This window comes from Larimichthys crocea, chromosome XIX, assembly GCF_000972845.2.
Source record: "Larimichthys crocea isolate SSNF chromosome XIX, L_crocea_2.0, whole genome shotgun sequence".
Taxonomy (NCBI): Eukaryota; Metazoa; Chordata; class Actinopteri; family Sciaenidae; genus Larimichthys; species Larimichthys crocea.
Window position 1 is genome coordinate 1780685 of NC_040029.1, and position 21157 is coordinate 1801841.

Consider the following 21157-nt stretch of genomic DNA (forward strand, 5'->3'; position numbering starts at 1 on the left):
TAAAATTAGACGAAGTCGCAGCCACTCTCTCTTCATTCTTTCCCTTCTCGTGACTCCTTTGGCCTGTTTCCACAACTAATATCTCAATTTGCCGTTCTGAGCCCACATGTGAGTTTACATAGGCTTCTGTGTGTGTGTGTGTGTGTGTGTGTGTGTGTATGAGTAATTACAGGGTAGCGGAGAGAAGGGGAAAAAAAACTTTCCCTGTGAACTTTTTCTTTTCTCCTCCTCCCTCCAGCCACTGCCTGCACAACCCAGAGAGCCTCCCAGACGGAGAAGAACCCCAGCAAAAACTCCTGCCATCTCCATCTCCTCATGCTCCTCACCCTCTCTCCCAACTCCCTCACTTCCTCACCCCTTTCCTGATTTCGACCTCGTACAATAGACTTCCTCCTCCGAGCACCAGCCTTGAAGGGGAAAGGGGGAGGAGGGTGGTGGTGGTGGTGTTGATGGTGGTGGTGGGGGATACAGTTTCTCTACAACAATGGAAATTCAATCAGGAAATGGAGAGGAGGTGGCAGGCGCAGTGTTGGCGACCTCGGGCTTCGTTTCCCGTAGTCCCCGTGGGTCGCAGGTAGAGGCATCAGACAATCCAGCACACAGAGAGGACCTGCAGGCTGCTAAGAGGATTGAGAGGTTTGACATCCCACTTGATAGCCTGAAGAGGATGTTCGAGAAGCCTGCCGGGGCAAACACAGTAAGTGCTTACCTGTGCTCTGCATTTGTAGATTTATTTTTGGTGTGATCCGTACTTTATGTGCGATGAAATTTCAACTTCTCACCAGGTAAACTGACCGTTATGTAACTGAACTCTTATGTAATTGAACTCTCCTCCGGGCTCTGAATGCGTCACGTAGATGGATGGGGTTTGACACGACCTGCGTTTCGACAACTTGAGGAGCTTTTGCAACCTTCAAAGAAACTTGGAAATGTAAAGTCAGTAGTGATGACTTAACTGTGAGGTCATTCCTCAGACTAAAGGGATCTAGTTTCCGAGCAGTGAAACTGTACACTTTGTCGATTTAACTGTTGTAAGCGGTCTTCTTCTTTATGTAATGACTGTTGAGGATGACCCTACTGGCGGCTTGGTTTTTTTTTTTGTGGATATAATGGGAAAGACAAAACAGGATGTAGCTTATCTCTCCATTCTTTTCGATGTGATTCACGTGCCAGTGGTTTTCCGTCATTTTCGTTGACTCTGGCAGTGAGATGTGTTCTGTAAGCGTTTTTTTTCACCAGAGAAAGAGGGTGGCCTTCTCTCTGCCGCTTTGTTTTTTCCATCTCAGCTGGCTTCTCTGAGAGGAAAAAAAACGAAGTCTGCTGGAAGTGAAGCGGGTCATTATGAGCAAACCTCCCATTTAGCAAATGTCTGATGAGACAAAAAGGCCCAGACGACCTACTTTTTTGCTCCCTAATGTGATCGTGACATCGAATCTAACCCCCTCAAACTCCTCCAAGGACAATGAGCTTAACAGTGCGTGCAAAACTCTCTCATCACGGGATCCAAACTCTTATTCCCGTGTATCATGGGGATTGTAGTCCCCCCGGAGTGTGCCAGTGCCGACTGGTGGCACAGATGCACACCGCCTGCGTCTGCGCAGTGCCACTGGCTCGCTGATATCCGACACCCTGTTATTTAAGACCTATTTCGGGGAGCTTTATGGTTAAGCAGGGTTTTAAAAATAACTCTGTAATTGGTATGTCGGCTGCTGCTGGAAGCAGCGCGAAGCTTCTCCATCAGGCCGGAGACAGAGTAGAGGGATTCTATTAGAATCAAATCACATCTGGCTCCTGAGATGAAAAAGCATTTCACAGTCTGCTGTAGTTAATGATCCACATCAGTAAAGGCAGCATCTTTTTGAGGTTTTGCTTTTGCTCCTCAGTCCAGCTGTTACGGCTTACGTGTCCTTATTTTTGTCATCAGACGAGTGTTTGGGTTACTGTGATGTGAGTCCTAATGCTCTCAAGAGATAAGAGCTCTTATTATGGCTGTTTTGCATTCCAGTTGACCATTAGGTGGATGAAAAACTCTGCTATCTTTGGCTCAGCATTAGGAGAACTTTCTCAGACTGATAACACAAGTGACCTTTTTTCTTTTTTATCAAAAGGCTGTTTGTTTTACAAGCTTACAGATTATTATCCACAGACTTGACTTTATGGAGCGTTTTAGCATCTTTCAGCTCGTTGTTTTGTGTTTTTTTTGGGCACTTATACTGTTTTGGTTCAGTCTCACGGCTCATATCGGAGTTATTTTCAGAAATTTTCATTTTCATTCTAGTCAATTTTAGGGTGACTTGCTAGACATGGCAAATCCTAAATCCCATCTGATTCATAGCTTGCATTCTCAGTTGCATGGCCTGCACAAGACAATACTATTTATCGGAAAGAAACAATAACCACTTAACTATGGACATCATGTCATTCACATCTTTTTTAAACATATTTGTAAAAACATTTTAAATATCTTTATTTGTGAATGTGCTCAAATATTTTTTTAAACACAACTTTGTGTATGTTTTTAACATCTTTGTGTGTTTTTAAACATATTTAAATACATTTAAACACATTTTTGTTAAAAAACATCTTCACTTAAAAAAACACAATTTAAGGAGGAGGAAAGAAGACTTCGAGTTTTAAGACGACGCGATGTTTGAAACAAGCGGTATTAAAGAATATGAAGCAGCAGGTAGCAGCTAGCGGTGCTGCTAAGGCTAAAACAACACAGAGTGTGGATGATTGACACCTGTCACCTGTCGACCAATCAGAGTCAGGAGAATCTATTAGTACCGCCCACATTCACCTTTGACCCACCAATGACGATCCAGAATGAAGTAAACCCAAAGGTAGTATATCGCAGCAAGAGGTCTCACTTCACTGTCAAAGCCTCTTTGTCTTTATGTAACAACCAGGAGCTTCGTGATTGATTCAAACTAAAGCAGAGACATAGCAGGAGACACTAGCAGCGTTTCTTCACGCTGGAATAAAACTTTTGACACGAAACAGCAAAGATAAGACATACTGTGTCATTTTGTGGATTTTTTTTGCTACTCTTTCTGGGCTAGCTCGCCGAGTTTTCATCGCACAGTGATGAGACACATATCTTTGTAAGATATATTTTTATTTTTTCCCCCGCCGCGCCTCCCCTGAAGTCCTCTGGCGCCCCCCAAGGGAGGCGCGCCTCACACTTTGAAAACCGCTGACATAGGTAAAAGGCTGATTATCATAAAGCCCCCCCTAAATGTTGAATGGTAATTCTATTTCCAGTGTTAAATATAAGTAATTTTCACATGCATTGATAAAATGCCATAAGGGATGGAAGAAGGGATGACCATTTTAGAAGAGGGATGATTTTGACCATTTTCCCCCCAGGGGGGATGCCACCACCACCCATCCCCCCTCAACTCGAGTACTGGTCGCAACAGGAAGCTCTTTCCTGTCAAAAGCTCTAAAAACTCACAGTAGGCAAACTCCGTGGCTGGCAAATAGAGCCAATGCTGCAGTTCCTCAAACGTCCACTTGAGGCTGGCTACAAAACGAGTCAATCTCCATAAGCCGCTATGTTAAAATGTCCAACTTCACAGCAGAAATAAACATATTTACAGCCTGGTACAAAAAACAGTTTTGGTCTCTATAGATAATTTCTGCCAGTTAGTGAATAGCTGGTGAACATTTGGCAGCTAAAGAGCCAGATATCTTGGCTTTGGTGGGGACCAACAACGGAGCTACGAAGGTAGTGAATATTGGACTTAACATTCATCATGGCAGGATGGCATCAGTGTCAGTGCCTTCCAAAACCTTTTCCAATCAGTGTTGCGGAAATAGTTTTCTGACAGCACTAGGAGTTGACAAAGATGAAGGCTTGGGTGAAAACTTAATTAAAAAGCAACTGCTAGAGGACTTGAAACCAAGGACACTGTCAGTTTAAAACTATACTGTGTTTGTTTCTGTCTTTCTACTTCTTAATCTTATATTCCGCATTTACTCTGCAGTTGACCTCGCATAAACTGTGAATACGAGAGCTGCTTTAGAGAGTTAATCTGCTCATTGAAGCATGAATTCTGCCAAGCTCATCTTTTTGGGAAAACTGACTCTTTGTGGAATGCTACACTTGACCTTTTCCTGCTGACATAATATAAAGAGACATTTCCATCAGATTCAGGTCTTGCATTTATTCTCTACTTTCAAACTGAACCCTCACTTTTTCACTCAGGGGGAGAGAGAGAAAGGCGTATTTATTTATATATCTATATATATTTTTTTTTTTTTAAACAAGCATCTCTGGTCAGAGGGGCTGTATGTTACATGATCATGCATTACAACACGCTGTATCTTGGCTGTTGTATCACGAGTGCTTTATATTCTGCTCCTATCTTTTCTTAAATAAAAAAGCCTCCAGTTGGTGTTAATGGAGCGTATGGGCAGTGTTCCCAGATTTCCAAAGAGCGAGAAGAGGACTAAAGCTCTGCAGCCGGCTGGTTATAAAACACGACCTTGTCTCCAACTCATCTGTATTGCTGAGCTTAATATTTGATGACACACTGTATTTTTCTTTCTGTGCCCCATTTCATTTATTTAAACGGTGCGATGTCATTGGCCGGACAGCCATAACAATGACTGATGGATTCCCAGGTGGTCGCTCAGCTGTGGCCAAAATGATCAGCGGTGGGGAGGGGGGGGGGCAGTCGGCGCTTCCAATGAGCGCAGATGTGAGGTGATGCAAACGGTTTATCTTGAGTGCAAAGAGCATGTGTGGGGTTTTTTTTTATGCAGCCTGTGTGATGGGGGTGGATCCTCGATAGGGACGCTGGCTTGTGTTTACAACATCTGTCTGACCTTCTGGTCATGACACACACACACACACACTGATGCAAATGCAAGAGACAGATGAGGTGAGGTGATAAAAATTCTTAGAAGCTGCACACAGTGCTCAGAAACATGCCCCAAAAATAAGCCACCAATCAAGAATGTTGAACATTTGCACTCTGAAAGCTTCCATTATTCTCCACTAGTTCATTAAAGTGTTTGTGCATTAACTACCGGTTACATAACTTAATGTTTCCAACGCTCATGACCTGACTTGGCACTCATCCATGTTGTGACGGCTGCTGTCGACCAGTGGGTGGCAGTGTAGCATCTGTGAGACTGAGAGAGGAAGCTGATCTTCAAAGACAGTCACTGTATAGAATAATAATAAATGATATATCAGGAGTTTATCTCAGCGAGACAATTACTAATCACCTGCTGTTAATTGGCGTCGCTTCTCGGTGCCTGAAGGTGTTCTCTTGCTCTTGTCAAGATAATCAGGATTTGCATAATTGGAGAAATATCTTGAATAATTCTCATGTGTCTCATAAAAGGACTCCATAATATCTTGAATAATTCTCATGTGTCTCATAAAAGGACTCCATAGCACAGGTTGAAGTTCCCCTAGTTTACTGTAAAATAGTTTACATTCTTTCTGTTATTTTTACAGCAAATTACTGTAAATAGGTCAATGATATATCATTTTTTTAGTAGTAATTTACTGTAAATAACACCATTTTCAACCTTGAAATTTACAGTTCTATAAAACCATACCGTACTATCTTATACATGGTCACCATATTTATTACGGTAGTTTACTGTAAAATAGTTTACATTTTACCTGTTATTTTTACAGCACATTACTGTAAATCGGTTGATGATATATATTTTTTTAGTAGTAATTTACTGTAAATAACACCATTTTCAACCTTGAAATTTACAGTTCTATAAAACCATACCATAATGTCTTATACATGGTCACCATATTTTTTAAGGTAAAGTTCTGGCAACCACAGCTGCCAGTATTTTACCGTAAAATATACAGGTTTTTTTTTACAGTGTAGACTCATGCTCTCTGGCCTCTGAATGAACGGTGTCCCTATGTGTCTGGAATGTTACCTTGGTTTATTTTCATAACTCGTGTCCTCACTGTCGCCGACCCCCTCGCATGTATTTTTACGTCTGTCTGAAAGGACTGAAAAGATCATTTTTTTCCTGCAGGCGAGCTTTCACATCATCCTCGACAAATGGCCTCTGTCCATCATGTCTGCGTTCAATTTAAAAGGCGCATTAGTCTTTTCATAAGGTGCGTTTTCTATATCCTGCTCCAGCTTTTAAGCGAAGAGACAGAGAAATTTGTCACTCCGCCATGTTGGAAAAAAATCGCACTTTAAAGCGTCAGATGACATTCTAAAAGATGAGAATGAGACAGTCTTTTGGCCCCTGTCGTAAATAAAATCAAAAAAATCAATCAATATGCACCCCCCGTTCCTAAACGCACTTAATTAAATATTAAATAAACTAAAAGCCACAATGTGTCTGCAAGAAATTGATCCAGGCTTGATGAGGACACCGGCGTCCTCATCAGGTCCATTGAGCTCGTAAAAATTCCATTAACTTTTTACCAGGCATCTCTTTCGTCTCAGTTTCACAGATTCAAATCTTTTAATGGAGCTGGCAAGCGGAGCCTCGTGTGTGACGCATTGCTCTGTCTGTTGTGTGATGATGACTTGTTGCTCGCCCCGCTTGGCTCTGAGAATAGTTGAGCCGGTTGCGTGGCGGAGCCAAAACGCAGCTTTGAAAAACTCCCCGCTTCGTCTGACTCATTCACTCACACTCATTTGCCTACCTGCCGTTCGTTTAGTGCTTTGGATTCGGGGGGGAATTGAAACAGACGTGCGACGACTCTCTATTTCTGTCACTGCTTGTTAAAGCAGCTCCTTTTTTCGCATGTGCATATTTACTCCAACATATGATAATCCATTCCCATTGCTGCGTAATGGATGCATATCTGCAGGCCTTTTTCCATACAGAATGTGCTGTGACTCAGATTGTCTCTTCACTAACGCAGTTTGACAGCCCCACAAGAGCATATGTGTTCAACAATTAGCCAAAGACCTCAAGGCGTTACTTTTTTAATCATTTATTATGGCACTATATCGTAAGTGAAGCGCCATTCATTGTTGCCATAGCAAAAAAAAAAAAAAAAAAAAAAAGAGGAAGCGCTCTTCGGAAGGTTTCCAATGCAAATCATTTTGGCTTTGGATCACAAAAGAAAGTTTAATCATTAAACCTTTGAGTCGGAGCTGGAAATGCATGAGGAACCATGAGGTTACAGTTTAACAAGCGTCTACAGTCGAGCTCACAGCTCTGTGAGGCTGCACGAGTTCGAGTCAATGCCAACACATTGGTGTTTAGCCATGTACCACATTAGTTGTGTGGCCGTAGCCTTTAAACACATGATAACTAAATTCAAAGCAGCTTTTTACAGGCTGTATCTAAACGAGCTCTTATCTTCAGTTCTTTGAGGTTCTCTCATCACGCATTTCAGAAAGCGCTTCACAGAGAGGACGGGTACCTTTTTCTTGACCTTCATCTCACGATTTAGCAAATGAAATAGCAAAAGTTTGGCAGTCAGCGCTCATTAAGTCTGCATTGTTGCTAGAAATTGGTCCCGGTTGTTTCGTTACGCGTTACAGGTGCTGCAACGAGCGGGAGATAAAGTCAGGATGCAGTTTGATGTGTTTCTATTAATACATGTAGGCAGCAAACAGACGCAAGAAAAAAGAAAATCTTTGGAGTTCGGCAACTCGTCAAAGTGCAGATGAAAGTTTGTTACGGTGAACGCTTGCCTTTCATTTCACATCTTCAGCTGCACTGGCCGGATCAAGACAGATTAATGGGGTTAATAATAATCATCTAGTTTCCCTGTAATTAGTACCGAATTAGAGTTCTTTTTTCTTTTGAGAAAATTACAGACCTGTAACAAAAAGTATTGGGCCAAATTTCATGGCAGCCTATGAGAGATTTCATTAAAAAAAAAACCTCAACCTTGTGGTGGTAGAGGAAGAAAAGTAAGGGGGGATTATCAAAGTCGCTATGATTCATCCTCTGGGAATCCGACCACGCAGGATTTTGTGCTAGTTCAATATTTCTGTCTGGTACAAATTGGTTGACTGTCAAGGACACTTTTGATTCAATATGTATGCTAAGGTGACGCGGAGTTCATCCCCATGCATGAGCTTGTATTACACATTCGCACAATTATAGATTTAAATCCCCGGAATACAAACTAGGTATGCAGTATGTCAGCCCATGTCAGGTCCGTGGTTCAGTGTATATTTGGACAGGCTGAAAACAGAGCCGGATCCCGAGCCACTTTAGAGTCATCATGTATAAATAGTGGTGCCTGGTGATGTTGGCATTGCTCACCGAACATTAAGAGAGCACGGAGCCTGATGAAAGAGACTGAAATATGATTTACATTCAGTCAGCATGGGGCCATATTGTGAAAGAGAGAGGCGGAGGCAGAGTAAAGATGGAGATTGATGGGGAGTGATAGAGAGTCAAAGTGAATCAGCAGAGGCGTTAAGAGGGAGAACATCCAAATGAAGAGTGGGTTCATATTTTAGCAGGTAAAGCAGTCTGATTAACAAATGATATTCATGTTTGGATAACGATCAGCTTCGTCTTGGCCTCGCTTTAAGGCTGCTCACTCTTTGACACTGACTTTTTTTTTTTTCTTTAGGCTGAATTTTCCCACAACTTTCTTTTCCCAGAGACGAGCACGTGTCTGTCAGGTTTGAGCCCCGGTGAAGAGCACTGATAATCAGGGGAGAGATGCGCTGAATACAGAATGAGGAGCAAGATCCAAACTCAAACACTATGAACACATTTGAACCTGTATGTGAATTCACTGACCATATCTTTCTTTTAACGCCAACTCATATGTCTGTTAGGTATTTCCCGTGAAGGCCAAGCACAACTCCAGTCTGAATTAACGGCCCCGCTAATGTCCCTGGAGTTTTTTGCAGCCAAGCTTTGGAACTCGGAAATCATCGGATATCTGTCAAGCTTTAATTTATCTGATGCTCACTAGATCTGGGTCAAATTTGTCATTTGCAAATGGACCCAGAATGGGCAGACTAAATTACTCTGCTTTCCTTTTAACAGTAACAACAATACTGCGATTGTCCCTGAGTAAGGCCCTTAACCCTGTGGATATGAAAAGCGCACAAATCCTCCAAAAAACAGTTTAATTTAGCACAAAATGAATGTCACAGAAAAAGTCATGCCTTTAATGGGATATTAGAAATGTATTCAGGATATTCTCTTTTTACAATTATGGTCTTTGTTGCTTCTGGAGGCTCAGTGATGTACTAACTACTATTGTACACATTAGCCAATACCTCCTCTTCAACTACTGACTAAAATGAAGTGTTTTTACTGCCTGGGAACTACTTCCTCTTTTGCAGTTAATGCTTCAGCAGATAATAAACCTGCGGTGACGCACGGCTAATAAACTACAATAGCGGCCTAGTTGCACTAGGCGTGAAAAAACTCGAGAGCTAAGAGGCGAACTGATCAAAGAGCTGGTCCTTTTCTGCAAACCTAACTGTCGAATCATGCGCTGTGTCGTCTCCGACTGAAATCTTAGAAACTTTGAAATAAATCCCTGTGTTACCACTATAGTGGACTACCCGCTGGCTGTAGCAAAGCTGCCACACGAGGAGTGCTAGTAACACTAAAAATAGCAGCAGGTTTAGTCAGAACCTCCAACTGCTCCGGTTTGTGAGGTTTGATTTTAGATTTTCTGTTTTGGGAAATGTTTGTCACATAGAATTGTGTGTTCTATTAAGTATTTCTGACTAAAGTTTCAAATGATTTAAATAAATCTGCAGTGAACAGCTGCAGCTTCAGTTAACTTTGACCTGTGAACTTGCACTTTTGGCCAATAGCAAGTGTGGCTGTGAAGTGAAGCCAGCGTGGAAGTGACAAAAAACTGCAGTTCCTCAAACGTCCACTTGAGGCTGGCTATAGAGCGAGTCAATCTCCATAAGTCCCCATGTTGAAATGTCCAACTTCACAGCAGAAATAAACATGTTTACAGCCTGGTACAAAAAACAGTTTTGATCTGTACAACTGTACTGAGGGTGAATTTATATAGAACTCACCTGTACAAATTATATTAAGGCTAAAAGTTATGCAGAATTATGAGCGTGGGCGCTTTGATTGACAGGTGGGTGCTGTTACAGATGGCTTGTTTGAGCACCCAGGCGTCATTCAGCCCGCCTTAATGATCCACGTCTTTGCAATACAGTCGTCCTTCGCTATATCGCGGTTCTTCACTTTTCGCGGACTCGCTGTTTCGCAGATTTTTTTTTGTGTAATTTTGCATGCTTTTTTTTACAGCAGTACAGTATGAACGCGCACATGTGTTCTGCGTCCTGATTAAGGGAGTACTGTACAAAATGCGTGTAAAAAGGTGTATAAAAGTGTGTGGTTAGGGGTTTACGGCCTTAAAACATGTATAATAACTGTAAAACTTACTTTGCAGATTTCGTTTATTGCGGGTTATTTTTAGAACGTATCCCCCGCGATAAACAAGGGACCACTGTATTTCGATTAGCCAGGAGGCCAAAGAGGCAGGACTGATCTTGAGCTTCAAAACAGCGGGTGATGTCACGCTGTCCATTCTTTACACCGTCAGTGGTGCGGACACAGACCAGAAGAGTACGGAATAAAGAAAGCTGTTGGTGCATATTAGCTGTGTTGCACCAACCTTTTTTATTTTGTCTGACTGCTGCACAGAAGAACGGGTTTGTGGGCAGTTATGATGCAAGAGTTTGTAGAAATACATCTTTATTGACCGCTAGTACTACAGTAAGAGAGTGTCTGACCCAACTGACTAGCTCGCCCTGCAAGTGTTTTGCAAAGATGCTTGGATGCTTGGACCATTTCATGGCCAGGCCTTCACACAGCACCTGTCAAGATCTAAATTGATCCGGATAGATTTATTAAAACTCGTGTTTTTATCTCCCTGCATGAACCGAATGTTTAAAAGGGCGATAAAGAAGTAGCACAGACCACTGCTGTTTGTCAGGCAGGCACAGGAGGAGGATTTTGACAGCAGAGAACCACAAACAGCCGAGGAAAAACTCTTGACTAAATGTTGCATCATGTACACCCCTCCCCGCCAAAAAAACTGTCTTTTCCTTCAGCACGGGACGGGATGGAAAACACATCATCCCAGTTTTCACTGCATGTCTTCAAAACTGCCAGAGAGGAAAAATGAAGCACATGCTGCAACCGGAGCAGCAATATATTTGCCCTTCGTTCATATATCACGACAGGTTTTTTGCACAGGAGAGCTTTCGGCGTGAACACATCCCATCTGCTGCAGCTCTGTTTGCCATAAATGTGAATCATACATCCCCGTGGGCTTTCTTCTGTCTGTCAGTCCTGTTCTTCATTTTGGTTTCTTCATTTCCTCTTCTTGTCTCTCAAACTTTCTCCATTCTTGCTGCTCCCAGCTCTTTCTCTGTGACTGTTTGGTAGGTTGGCCTTTAGTTAATCCTCTGACCTTGGAATCTGGTTCGTAATAATGATTTGAGTTGTTCTCCACAACTCCCACAGTCTCCTTCTTAATCCCACCACCACCACTCTCTGTCTATTGTTCGTCAAGTTAGTTTTTTAGGCCACTTCTCTGTCCGCCCATGTGCTGTTTCACTTTTTGACTTCTCTCTTTCGGCCTGTGGCTCATCTCTCTCTTCTCTCTTCTCTCTCTCTCTTACTCCTTTGTGCCCATGTTTGCCCACGAGTGCTTGAAATATTGATGTGCTTCTGTTTAGTCATAATGAGGACGGTCGATAGAGGATTGGAAACCAAAAAAAAAATTCTTTTTTTTTTCTACTGGATTGCAAAAGGGAACGCTTATGGCACCCAAACAAAAACAGTGGTGAAAGGAGAGCAGCCCCACCCCCCAAAAAAAAGTAGTCGGAGAAGAGAGGGAGGATTTTCAGCCATCAAATGAAGAGCAAATTTATATAAAAAACAAACTGATTTATATAGCAACATGGTTTACGAGGTGATTTACAGGGTAAGAAAAAACAACATGACTCATGAGTGATGGAAGCCTTCAGGTTCAAACTCAGGCAAGGCTTTATTAGTGTTTGCACTTCTTCTATTGCTCAGAACTGAACACAACAGAACAATAACAGTGAAATGTTCATATATCCGTTCGGCTTGAAATAACTTTTTTGTTATCAACAAATGGCTCAATGCCGAAAAGTAATGTCAAAATACTCTTCATAGTTTCTCATTCTCCTACGACCTGCAAATGGAAATACGAGTTGCTTCGTTTCAGGAGTTCATATATTATTTTCCACACTTCATTCCTGATCAAACGACATTCTGCACACATCTTCCAACAATGTGCGGGATAATTCGAGTGCTTCTCAGATCAAGGAAAGCAATCATCAGAGGATTCCGAGGGAAAGAAAGGACCGGAGCACACAGGATGTTTTCATTATTAAAAGGATCCAAAACAGTGAAACCTTTTCACACTACTGTGTCTTCATCAGAGGGGAAATGGACATGGACATCAGACTAGAATAGGTGTTTGTAATTGGACAGAAAGCTGAACAGGACTTCAAATCTAACGGATCTAAGAGTAGGAGATGCCAGAGCCACTTTACGTATGCCGCACACGGAATCAAAGGAGCACAAATACATTTTAAAGTTACACGCATCAAGAAGAATTGAGAGCACTATAGCAAACAGGTCTTTCTTAACAGTCACCAGCCGAGAGGGGGGATATTTCTTTAAGCTGCAGAGCTTCTGTTAGTGTGTGCATAATGGCAAAACCAATAATTGAAGCATAATTGACATCATTTTGTACATATGTTCATGGTTCCCAGAGGATGAATCCTCCTGACGCCATCTTTAAGTGCAGATCACTTAAGTACATTTCCATCAGCCTCGGCTATGGATTTATAAGATGGATAACTTTTTGGAAATTCTAGTTTTTTTACGCTATAGCTGGAGATGCAAAGCTTTGGTTTCATTTGTCCCACTCATTCCTGTACAACATAACTTGCACAGTGATCCATCACAGTAAACATGGAGCTTAAGAGAAACTTTTCAATTGAATTATTTTTTCATTAGGCTCTCTATAAATCACCTGACACGCAGACAAAGGAAATAATCCCTGAAGTAAACGTTGCCTAGAGGAATTTATTTTCATATCTGTCTTGTTGGGTTGGGTGTACTGTACTGATTTGAAGCTTTTTATTAAAACATCAACATGAAAAAATAGAATAATTCTCTAAAAAATGGATTCCAAACAGGTCATAATGATTTGGGTGAGTGTAAACTTCATTAAGACGACAGTAAATGGGCTATATTCTGTACATGAAACCTATTAGATCTTTAATCAGCCTTTACTTTCACAATGGCCGTCTCATTCAGATGATTCACATAATTAACAAAGCCTTTCATGAGGCACTCATGCATTCATTCACTCATCTATTTATTCACACAGGCTGAATGATTTAACCCGGGGCATTGCAGGGTCTGTAGCCAGCTGCAACCACCGCGGCTGAATGAAGCCCGAAGAGCATCAGGATTCAGCTCCTCTAAAAGCTGCGAAAAGTTTGAATCGATGCATCAGAAGATGAGTCCCCCCTGTGTGGATTCATTTTTCTTTTGCTGCGTTTCCAAAATTGCAATAGCATGAGCGTCAACATCTGCGTGGATGTTTCTTTTTGCTGGTCCTTTCAGCTGTACGTGAAATGTTTGACATCAATACACCGGCTCAGGAAAATGTGTCTTCCTGCTTGTAAATATTGATTTATGAATATAAAATTAATTGAGAAACCTGGACAGCAATAATTCATGCCATACTCAGTGAATCCAAACAATACATTCAGTTACAATGTATCATCTCCAGGACAAAAAACCTGTAATGACATCATGGATTCAAATCCATCCATCAGTCTTTTCTTGCACACACTGTCCTGTTTTTCTTTTCTTTGGCAGCAGTCACAGCCTGACTCCATTTTGAAATGTCTTTTAGACCTTTTCCACTGCAAGAACTCGTAATTTGAGGTGGCGTGACTCAAGCAGCTGCCTGTTTTTTTTGACAGTACGGAGCAGAGAGAGCAGGACCCGGAGCCGATGGTGCGCCCTTCAGGGCAGCTGAACTGTCCAGAGGAATGTACCCGGCACCAGAGAGCTGGTTGGTGCCATTCTGACTCAAAACTACTGCTGAACTAGAGACTGTGTCAATCAAGTTGATCAGTTGAGTTCCACAAATTGTTGTTTCCCGGCTTCTGACCTGCACACTCATGGCAGGTGTAGGTGCAGTATTGTCTTTTCATTGAGATTCCAGTTTGTAGAACACAGAGCAGAACTGACGTCCAGGTTCAGGTTACGGGAAGGTCCAGGTTAGGCGTCATTCCCGAACTCGAAAAAGTACAAATACTACCTGTACTTTCTACTCCTTACATTTTTAACACAGGTTCTTACTTTTAAAATATTTTGAGCCTTTATCTGACGTCATTGCACGCCTTCCCAAAATCAAGTCTGGTGCACATCACCCTTGACATGACAAAAAACAGCTGAAGACAAATTTAAAAACTCTTACAATGAAACAAGACAGGCAAGAGATGGAAACTGGACTGGAGTTTTACTTAGCTGTGCACAGAAAGAGCTGATTGAAATGTCCTTCAAAAGAACCAATTTTATACTTGAATTAATTATATACTTTGTACTTTTCAGTGGCTGCTCTCTTTTCTTTCTTCTAAAGCAGTCGAATCAGTAATTCTACTTTCGGCAGAGTAAACCAGGTTAGCCGGCATTGCTTCTAACTCAAAGACAGCCACAGACCAGCAAATGGGGAACAAATGCATACGACAACTTTCATGATGCTCCTCCTGGCATAGTAACAGTTTGAAATGACTGCTAAGACCTTTTGGCTCGCTGCTTTGAATTGTTGGAGAAGGTCAGGCGCCTTCAGAGAAATAAGTCCAAAGCAACTGGTCGCCTTGGTCAGCCCAGTGATTTGTTTACTGCTGTACAGTCTCATGAGTCATTTTTCGAGAGCAGCCACTTGTACGCTATGCCAGCAAACCCATAAGGCAGCTTTCACAGCCAACAGCACTCAGTCCAAGAGCCGTCAGAGCAGAGGGAGTGTGTATGTGGAAAATACTGTATGTGCAAATACAGCGTCTGTGTCCACACGGACTGATTCACTCATGTATGCACCATTTGCCAACAAAGGAAGAGTGTAATTTAAAATGAAGTACCCAAACAGTGAGTCACGAATGAGTGACTTCTTTTCTTGGCAGGGCCCTTCAGTCATTCGCCATACACCAGCCAGAAGCACAGTGCTTCTCGGGGAGACGCTATCATAGCATTAAATTCACTGATTCATTTGCAGAATGCCAAGAGGACATGTGAGCTAATCAGGGAAGCCTCTGAGTGTATTCAAGAGGACAGAAGAGCAAAGAAAGAAAGATTAAAAAAAAAAAAACAAGATGGATAAAATGGAAGCTTTCACAGATCTTGGGGGCTTTAATTCTAGGTTGCCCCGAGTTGCACAACCAACCCACCATTCACCTGCAGGACAATCAGGATAATGAGCATACTGCAGACACACTCAAAAAGACAAGAAAAGAATATATCAGACAAAAAGATGAAGAGAAGGATGGGGTGGAAAAACAGGCTGGATGGAGAGGAAGAAGAACGGAGAGTAATCCACAAATAATAGCTTGTGTTTAAGAAGTATATCCTGCGGAGGTGGACGCCATCTCTCCTGCAAAATGTCACATCTGATATCGAACCGGCTGACCTTATCGATTTTGAAATGCTACTGCAGCTCTACCAACTCCAGCAAAACCACTCCGAGCGGTTTCTCTGAGTCTAGAGTAGTCAGGTGCAGAAGAGGCGGAGAGGAATGCTGAGTTTTGGCAATGTGGTGACTTGCATTCGTATTCGTCTCAACCACATTCGTTTGCCCAAAATTTATTGACTATAATCCATTTTACAAACTCCAGCCTCATTGAATTACAAATGTTCATACTTACTGCCTGCTACCACACAGTGACGACAAGACTTCTTAAGAAGGGGGGTTGCTTTAGTTCGATCCCTGGTTCACCAAACTCTAAATGATCCCTGGTCGATCGACTTCTTGTTTCTTTCTCCGTAATGGACTGACGTAAACCCACTTGATTTAAGTTAAGCTAATTGCTGACATTATCTCACCCAACTGGCACGTTCTCACACTTAAGTTGAGAAAAATAAAACCTTTGCACTCAGTTCCTGTCTAATTAATGCATTAAGACGGACATTTCTTAAACAGGGCATGAAGGAGAAGGGGGGAAGACAGATAAGAGAACATTTGAGGAGACAGAGGCGGACAGCACTCCTCTGAGACCCTCCGCGGACTGCGGCATGTCATTACAGTCCTACTATTAGGAGCACTGCTTGTTAGAGGATAGGAGAAAATGTCAACAGCTGACATAAGACAATCAGCATAAAATGGCCATGTCTTTGCATGTGTGATAGCAAGCTCAGAGTTTCCTGTATGGGACTATGCTCTGGTGATGTTTCCTTCTAATAGGCACCAATGTGAAGGTGGAGGGTGTCACGGTGTCACCTCCCCAGGCTAGCGATGCATGTATTACTATTTCCTGTTACCATGGTTTCACCATCACAGGTCTGACTGGCCTCTTTGTAGGCATCTGTCACACACGCAATGGTCCCAGATGGCCAGCATTGATTAGTTGAGAATCCGGTGATTGTTTTTTTTTTGCTTTTTTTTATAATTTTTTTTACAGGGATTATCTCTTGCGACAGGCCAGCACCGTTTAGACAGATTTCACCAAGCACTGTCCCTTATTAACTCTGTCAGTCTGTGGGAGATATGCAGGGACATCCACCACTTCCCCTACCCCACTCCCTCTTCCCCCTTTCATCTGTTCAGCCTGCGCCAAGGAGAACATATGGCAGGGACTCAAAGCTAGATAGCACTTGGTGACGGTTGCATGAGACATTTAGCTGTGGCACTGCTGCTTTTCATTCAGTTATTGTATTACATACTGTAAAATGGATAACTGCAGTCCTCACTTCTGGTTGGTGGAATCGTATCACAAAAACATACACTAAAAATGTGTCTTTTAAAGGACAGTACCAATCATTAACTTTAGTCCTGTCTTATTATAAGTTAAATGGCCTGTTCCTCATGTATTTCTCTATAATACCCATTTAAAACCTATCCTGTTTCAATGTACTGCAGCTGAGCTCTTTTCCTAAACTAAGGTCTGTGCTGAAGCTGAAGCATTCCCTGTGCCCTTGACCAGCTCTGTTAAGAGGTTCATTGTTTTTTTTGTCAGCAGAATTACTGCACATTATCAATCTCTCCTTGCAGACTGCCTGTTTTTCTTTGGCTTTTGAAAATTGCTTTTGTGTGGCCTCTTCTGCAAAAAATAAATAAATAAAAATAAACATGTTCTTCATGCCAGCAATATAAATAACTTGTTTACTCTCAACTCTCAAATTTTATTGCCTTCAATTCTTTCACTTCATTTCTTGTGTCAGTGCCAAATACGAAGCAAGGACTGTGATGGCTCTGCTCGAAGATGTAAATGATATTTGATTTGGACGCAAGAAAAAAAATGTTTTGGTGCTTTTTGAGCTCAGTTCTAATCTATAGGGAGATGATAATCTCAGGTAGGGCCCAAGACCAAACCTTTTGACATACATACAAACATACATAATGGATTGAAACTACTTGGGAAGTTCTGTTCATGAAGAGTATTTTATTGTTGTGGTGTGCCCCAGGGGACCTTCCTGGATCCTGTTTTTTTTTAAAAAAATTTTATTAAACAGTTCACCTGCAAGGCATTTATGGTGTTTGTAGTATTGTGTGAAGAATAAAACAGAGCTTGAAAGGTTCAAAACTGCATAGATTTTTACCAGACAAGTTGCTATGTGAGGTGGATGTAATTGCTAAATTGTCAGTTTGGGAAAGTTGCAAATATAAAACTGCCTGGAGCAACTGACAGGTATTTTAGCAGTTTAGCTCAGTTGGTAGAGCAGCCGCCCCATGTACGAAGGCTCAGTCCTTGCTGCTGAAGCCCAGGGTTCGAATCCGACCTGTGGCTCTTTCCCGCACGTCATTCCCCATCTCTCTCTCCCCGCAATCCTGTCACTCTTCAGCTGTCTCTATCAAATAAAGCTTGAAAAGGCCAAAAAAATTATCTAAACAAAAAATTTGGTTGATGTAAATATGGTATCTGGTTATCTTGTTACGCAGATGACAGTGCCTTACATTACTGCCTCGCCCTGGTGACCTCAGCCCTGTTGACAACTTTGATTATCACATTTCTGATGTGTGAATTGTGATCTGAAAAACTGCTTTGCTTTTAGCGTGATCAATCAAGAGAAAAATTTTGAAAATTTGTCTTTTAACTTGATGAGCAAAAAATGCCCAACAGATGTATATATTGGTAATTGTGACCAAATGACTTTTGGATTATATGTTCTTTCATCTGCTGTCATGGAGATGAAAATAACCTAATAATGTACTGAGAAAACCTTTTAAAAGTTTTTTCTCTTCACACCACAGTCAACAAGTATGAGATGGATCATTTACTGCAGACGCTGGCTTTAAGTCAAGTGTAAACAAGCCAATCAGACAACCAAAGAGAGATAAATGTCTGAATCCCTTTTTAATGGCTCTCATTCAGCGACTTTCGCTTCTGTAACCAGCTGTAATGAGCTGCACAAACTAATGCACGCACACATTTTTCACACAAAACATCCTCAAACTTAATCATCCCCTGAGCAAAGCAGCACCACGCTTTGGACAAAATACTGTTTAATATCAGCAGTCAAACACAGAGCACGAGGGAGCTGTGTTTAGCAGCCGGTTTGGACCTCGTTGCTTTCGCTTCTCGCAGCTCACTGATTTGAGCCTCATCCGGTGCGAGTGCGGTGTGAGGAGAGAGCGAGTGACAGTGACAGAAAGAGAGAGATTATGTTTACAACCCTAATTTGTGTGTTTGTGTGTGTGTGCATGTAATACTGTAGGAAAATGTGCAAATTACCGTGCATGTCTTTTGGGGATTTGCTAAATGGGATTTTGAGGACAATGTTTTGTCCTTTGGTGCATTTCTGAAATTATGGTTGACACCTTCAGCAGAGAGAAGGTACAGATACAGGTTCCTTGTGTGTGTGTGTGTGTGTGTGTGTGTGTGTGTGTGTGTGTGTTTACCACGTGGTAATGCCTTGTGCAGCATTTGTTGTGACTCCGCGCTGATGCCCTGCAAGACGCTGTCGAAAAAACGCTACTGGGAATACATTTGATTTGCAAATGAAAAAAACACACCGGCACATTTGCACACACACACACACACACACACACACACACACACACACACACACACACACATATAAACACTCAGACACAGGTGTGTTTGTTCCCCGCGGGGATGATTTGCAACTGAATAGGTGTGCTGCACTGGCTGACTTCTAAGTTTTGACAAAATGCTTCAAGGGGAAAAACAAGTCTGTATGCACCAAGGACATGCCATTTACCAGTGTTGCACCTTTCATCAATAGAAGTCTATGAAAACCTTTAGTTACAGCTAGAGTGGCTCTATTAAAATTCAACCAAGTGCTGTTTGCACTAACTTTCCAGTCAATGCCTACTGTTCACATTGTGCTCAAGGTCGTCTCGCTTTAAACTCACATGTGTGTGTGTGTGGGGGGGGGTTGTACATGTGTTGTCTGGGCAGATTAGACCACAGCAACAAAGTTTCACTGGACTCCAGGGCTTAAATGTCACCAGACTCTCGACTGTATCATTTTTCATACTTAAGGTATGTGTCTGTCTTTCTGTACAAGTGTGGTGCGTTCAGGCGATTTTGGGCACAACCAGCTGCTTTCAATGACCCGTAGCGTCACCTCTCTCCCTGTTGCAAAAAAAAAAAAAAAGCACAGGTGTTTTCTCTGATAGCTGTCTCTCTCTCTTTCACTCAACCAGGAAGTGACAAGCGTCCATACCTCTCCGTCCAAAAGAGTGTTGTCCAGTAGGTTCACGCAGGCTGACCCGTCAACAGATCCGAACATGGCCACAGACACCGCTCTTAGTGAGTATTCTCATCTTTTTGCATTTGTTTTAAAAAGTGACTTTTCACAAACTTGATGTAACATCTGTTATGCTGTAGCATAACACACGATTGCATCACGGTTACACTCTTCTGTCAAACATGCAACCGAGGCTGTGGCGTGATTAATGCAATGTGGTGTCCCATTTGTTCTATGAGATAAACAGCGAAAAGCAGGCTTTGAAAACGAGATTGTTCATGGCCAGATAAGGCTGCCTCCCTGGCAGGTTTTTAATGGGAAGTTGGGAGCTCGCTAGATACTGTGCTTCCATTACTGTGATAGCACCACTATGGTGGCTACCTACAGTTTGTTTCCAACTGACACTGATAGCAGTGTACACACAGATGGAGTTTACAGTGCAAGGTACAGTCCATTTTTTTTTTTTTTTTTTTTTTGTAGCTCTGCACTGATCACAAATAAACTAAAGGGAGTTCTAACACATTGGCCTCTCAAATATTAGATAGTTACTTTTGGAGAAACAGAATTAGAAATTGGCATAACTCGGGAAAAAGTACAAAGTGACTTCTGTGAAAGTACATTAAACCTTTCAAAATACAAATATAAAGTTTACAACTTTAGAAAAATATGTAGCTCTAGTTGCTGAATCCTCCACTATGTTCACCAGTTAGTAGTTAACTTTATCTCTCTGCTGGGTAGGTAGTGTACAGGCTGTAAAACCCAAACAATGAGCTGAAAGGCACTAAAACGCTTCATAGACTGTCATCAGGAGATAATTATCTGTGGTATTGTCACTTAACGAGCTGGGAGCTCAGAACATCAGGGGAGTTTGAGGGGTTTTGGACCACCGGGAAGAAGAGGTTTTCAGGCCCAGGGCGTGAGTGATTGTTGACTGGGAGTCAGTGTTGTGCCAGAACCGGAGCTGGGCGACTGGCAATGTGGCCCAGCAGCCTCTATGACAAAGACACTGAAAAGGACAGAGGAAGCCAGACAAGAGTAAATCTGGGACTGACTTTTAGTCATTGGCGAGAGCTTGGCTTCTTGCTGTTGGACTAGTAGGTCCAAGTAAGTTATAAGTAATGTAATCATGACAAAGACATGTCCATATTTACCACAGTAGTATGGCAACAAATCGCAAAAATAGCCATTTTTACACAGTGTTGCTTTAATGGTCCCTGTTGATAGTTCTTTTATAACACCTTGTTTTCTTTGTCCTCCATTT

The 21157-nt window shown here is 42.0% G+C and overlaps 1 protein-coding gene across 2 annotated transcripts in view; it reads left to right on the forward strand.

The window, feature by feature from the left end:
- Positions 1-238: 238 nt before the first annotated feature.
- The window catches only part of xirp2a (xin actin binding repeat containing 2a), a 50713-nt gene continuing 29794 nt past the window's right edge, over positions 239-21157 (forward strand). Inside the window, exons 1-2 of one of the 2 annotated variants that reach the window (XM_027291558.1) lie at positions 239-697; positions 19853-19958. In XM_027291558.1, the coding sequence (XP_027147359.1) occupies positions 485-697; positions 19853-19958 (319 nt within the window). In that variant the 5' untranslated portion in view covers positions 239-484. Of the gene's footprint in view, positions 698-19416; positions 19689-19852; positions 19959-21157 lie in introns of those variants that run through there. The other variant, XM_019257477.2, reaches the window with a different exon arrangement.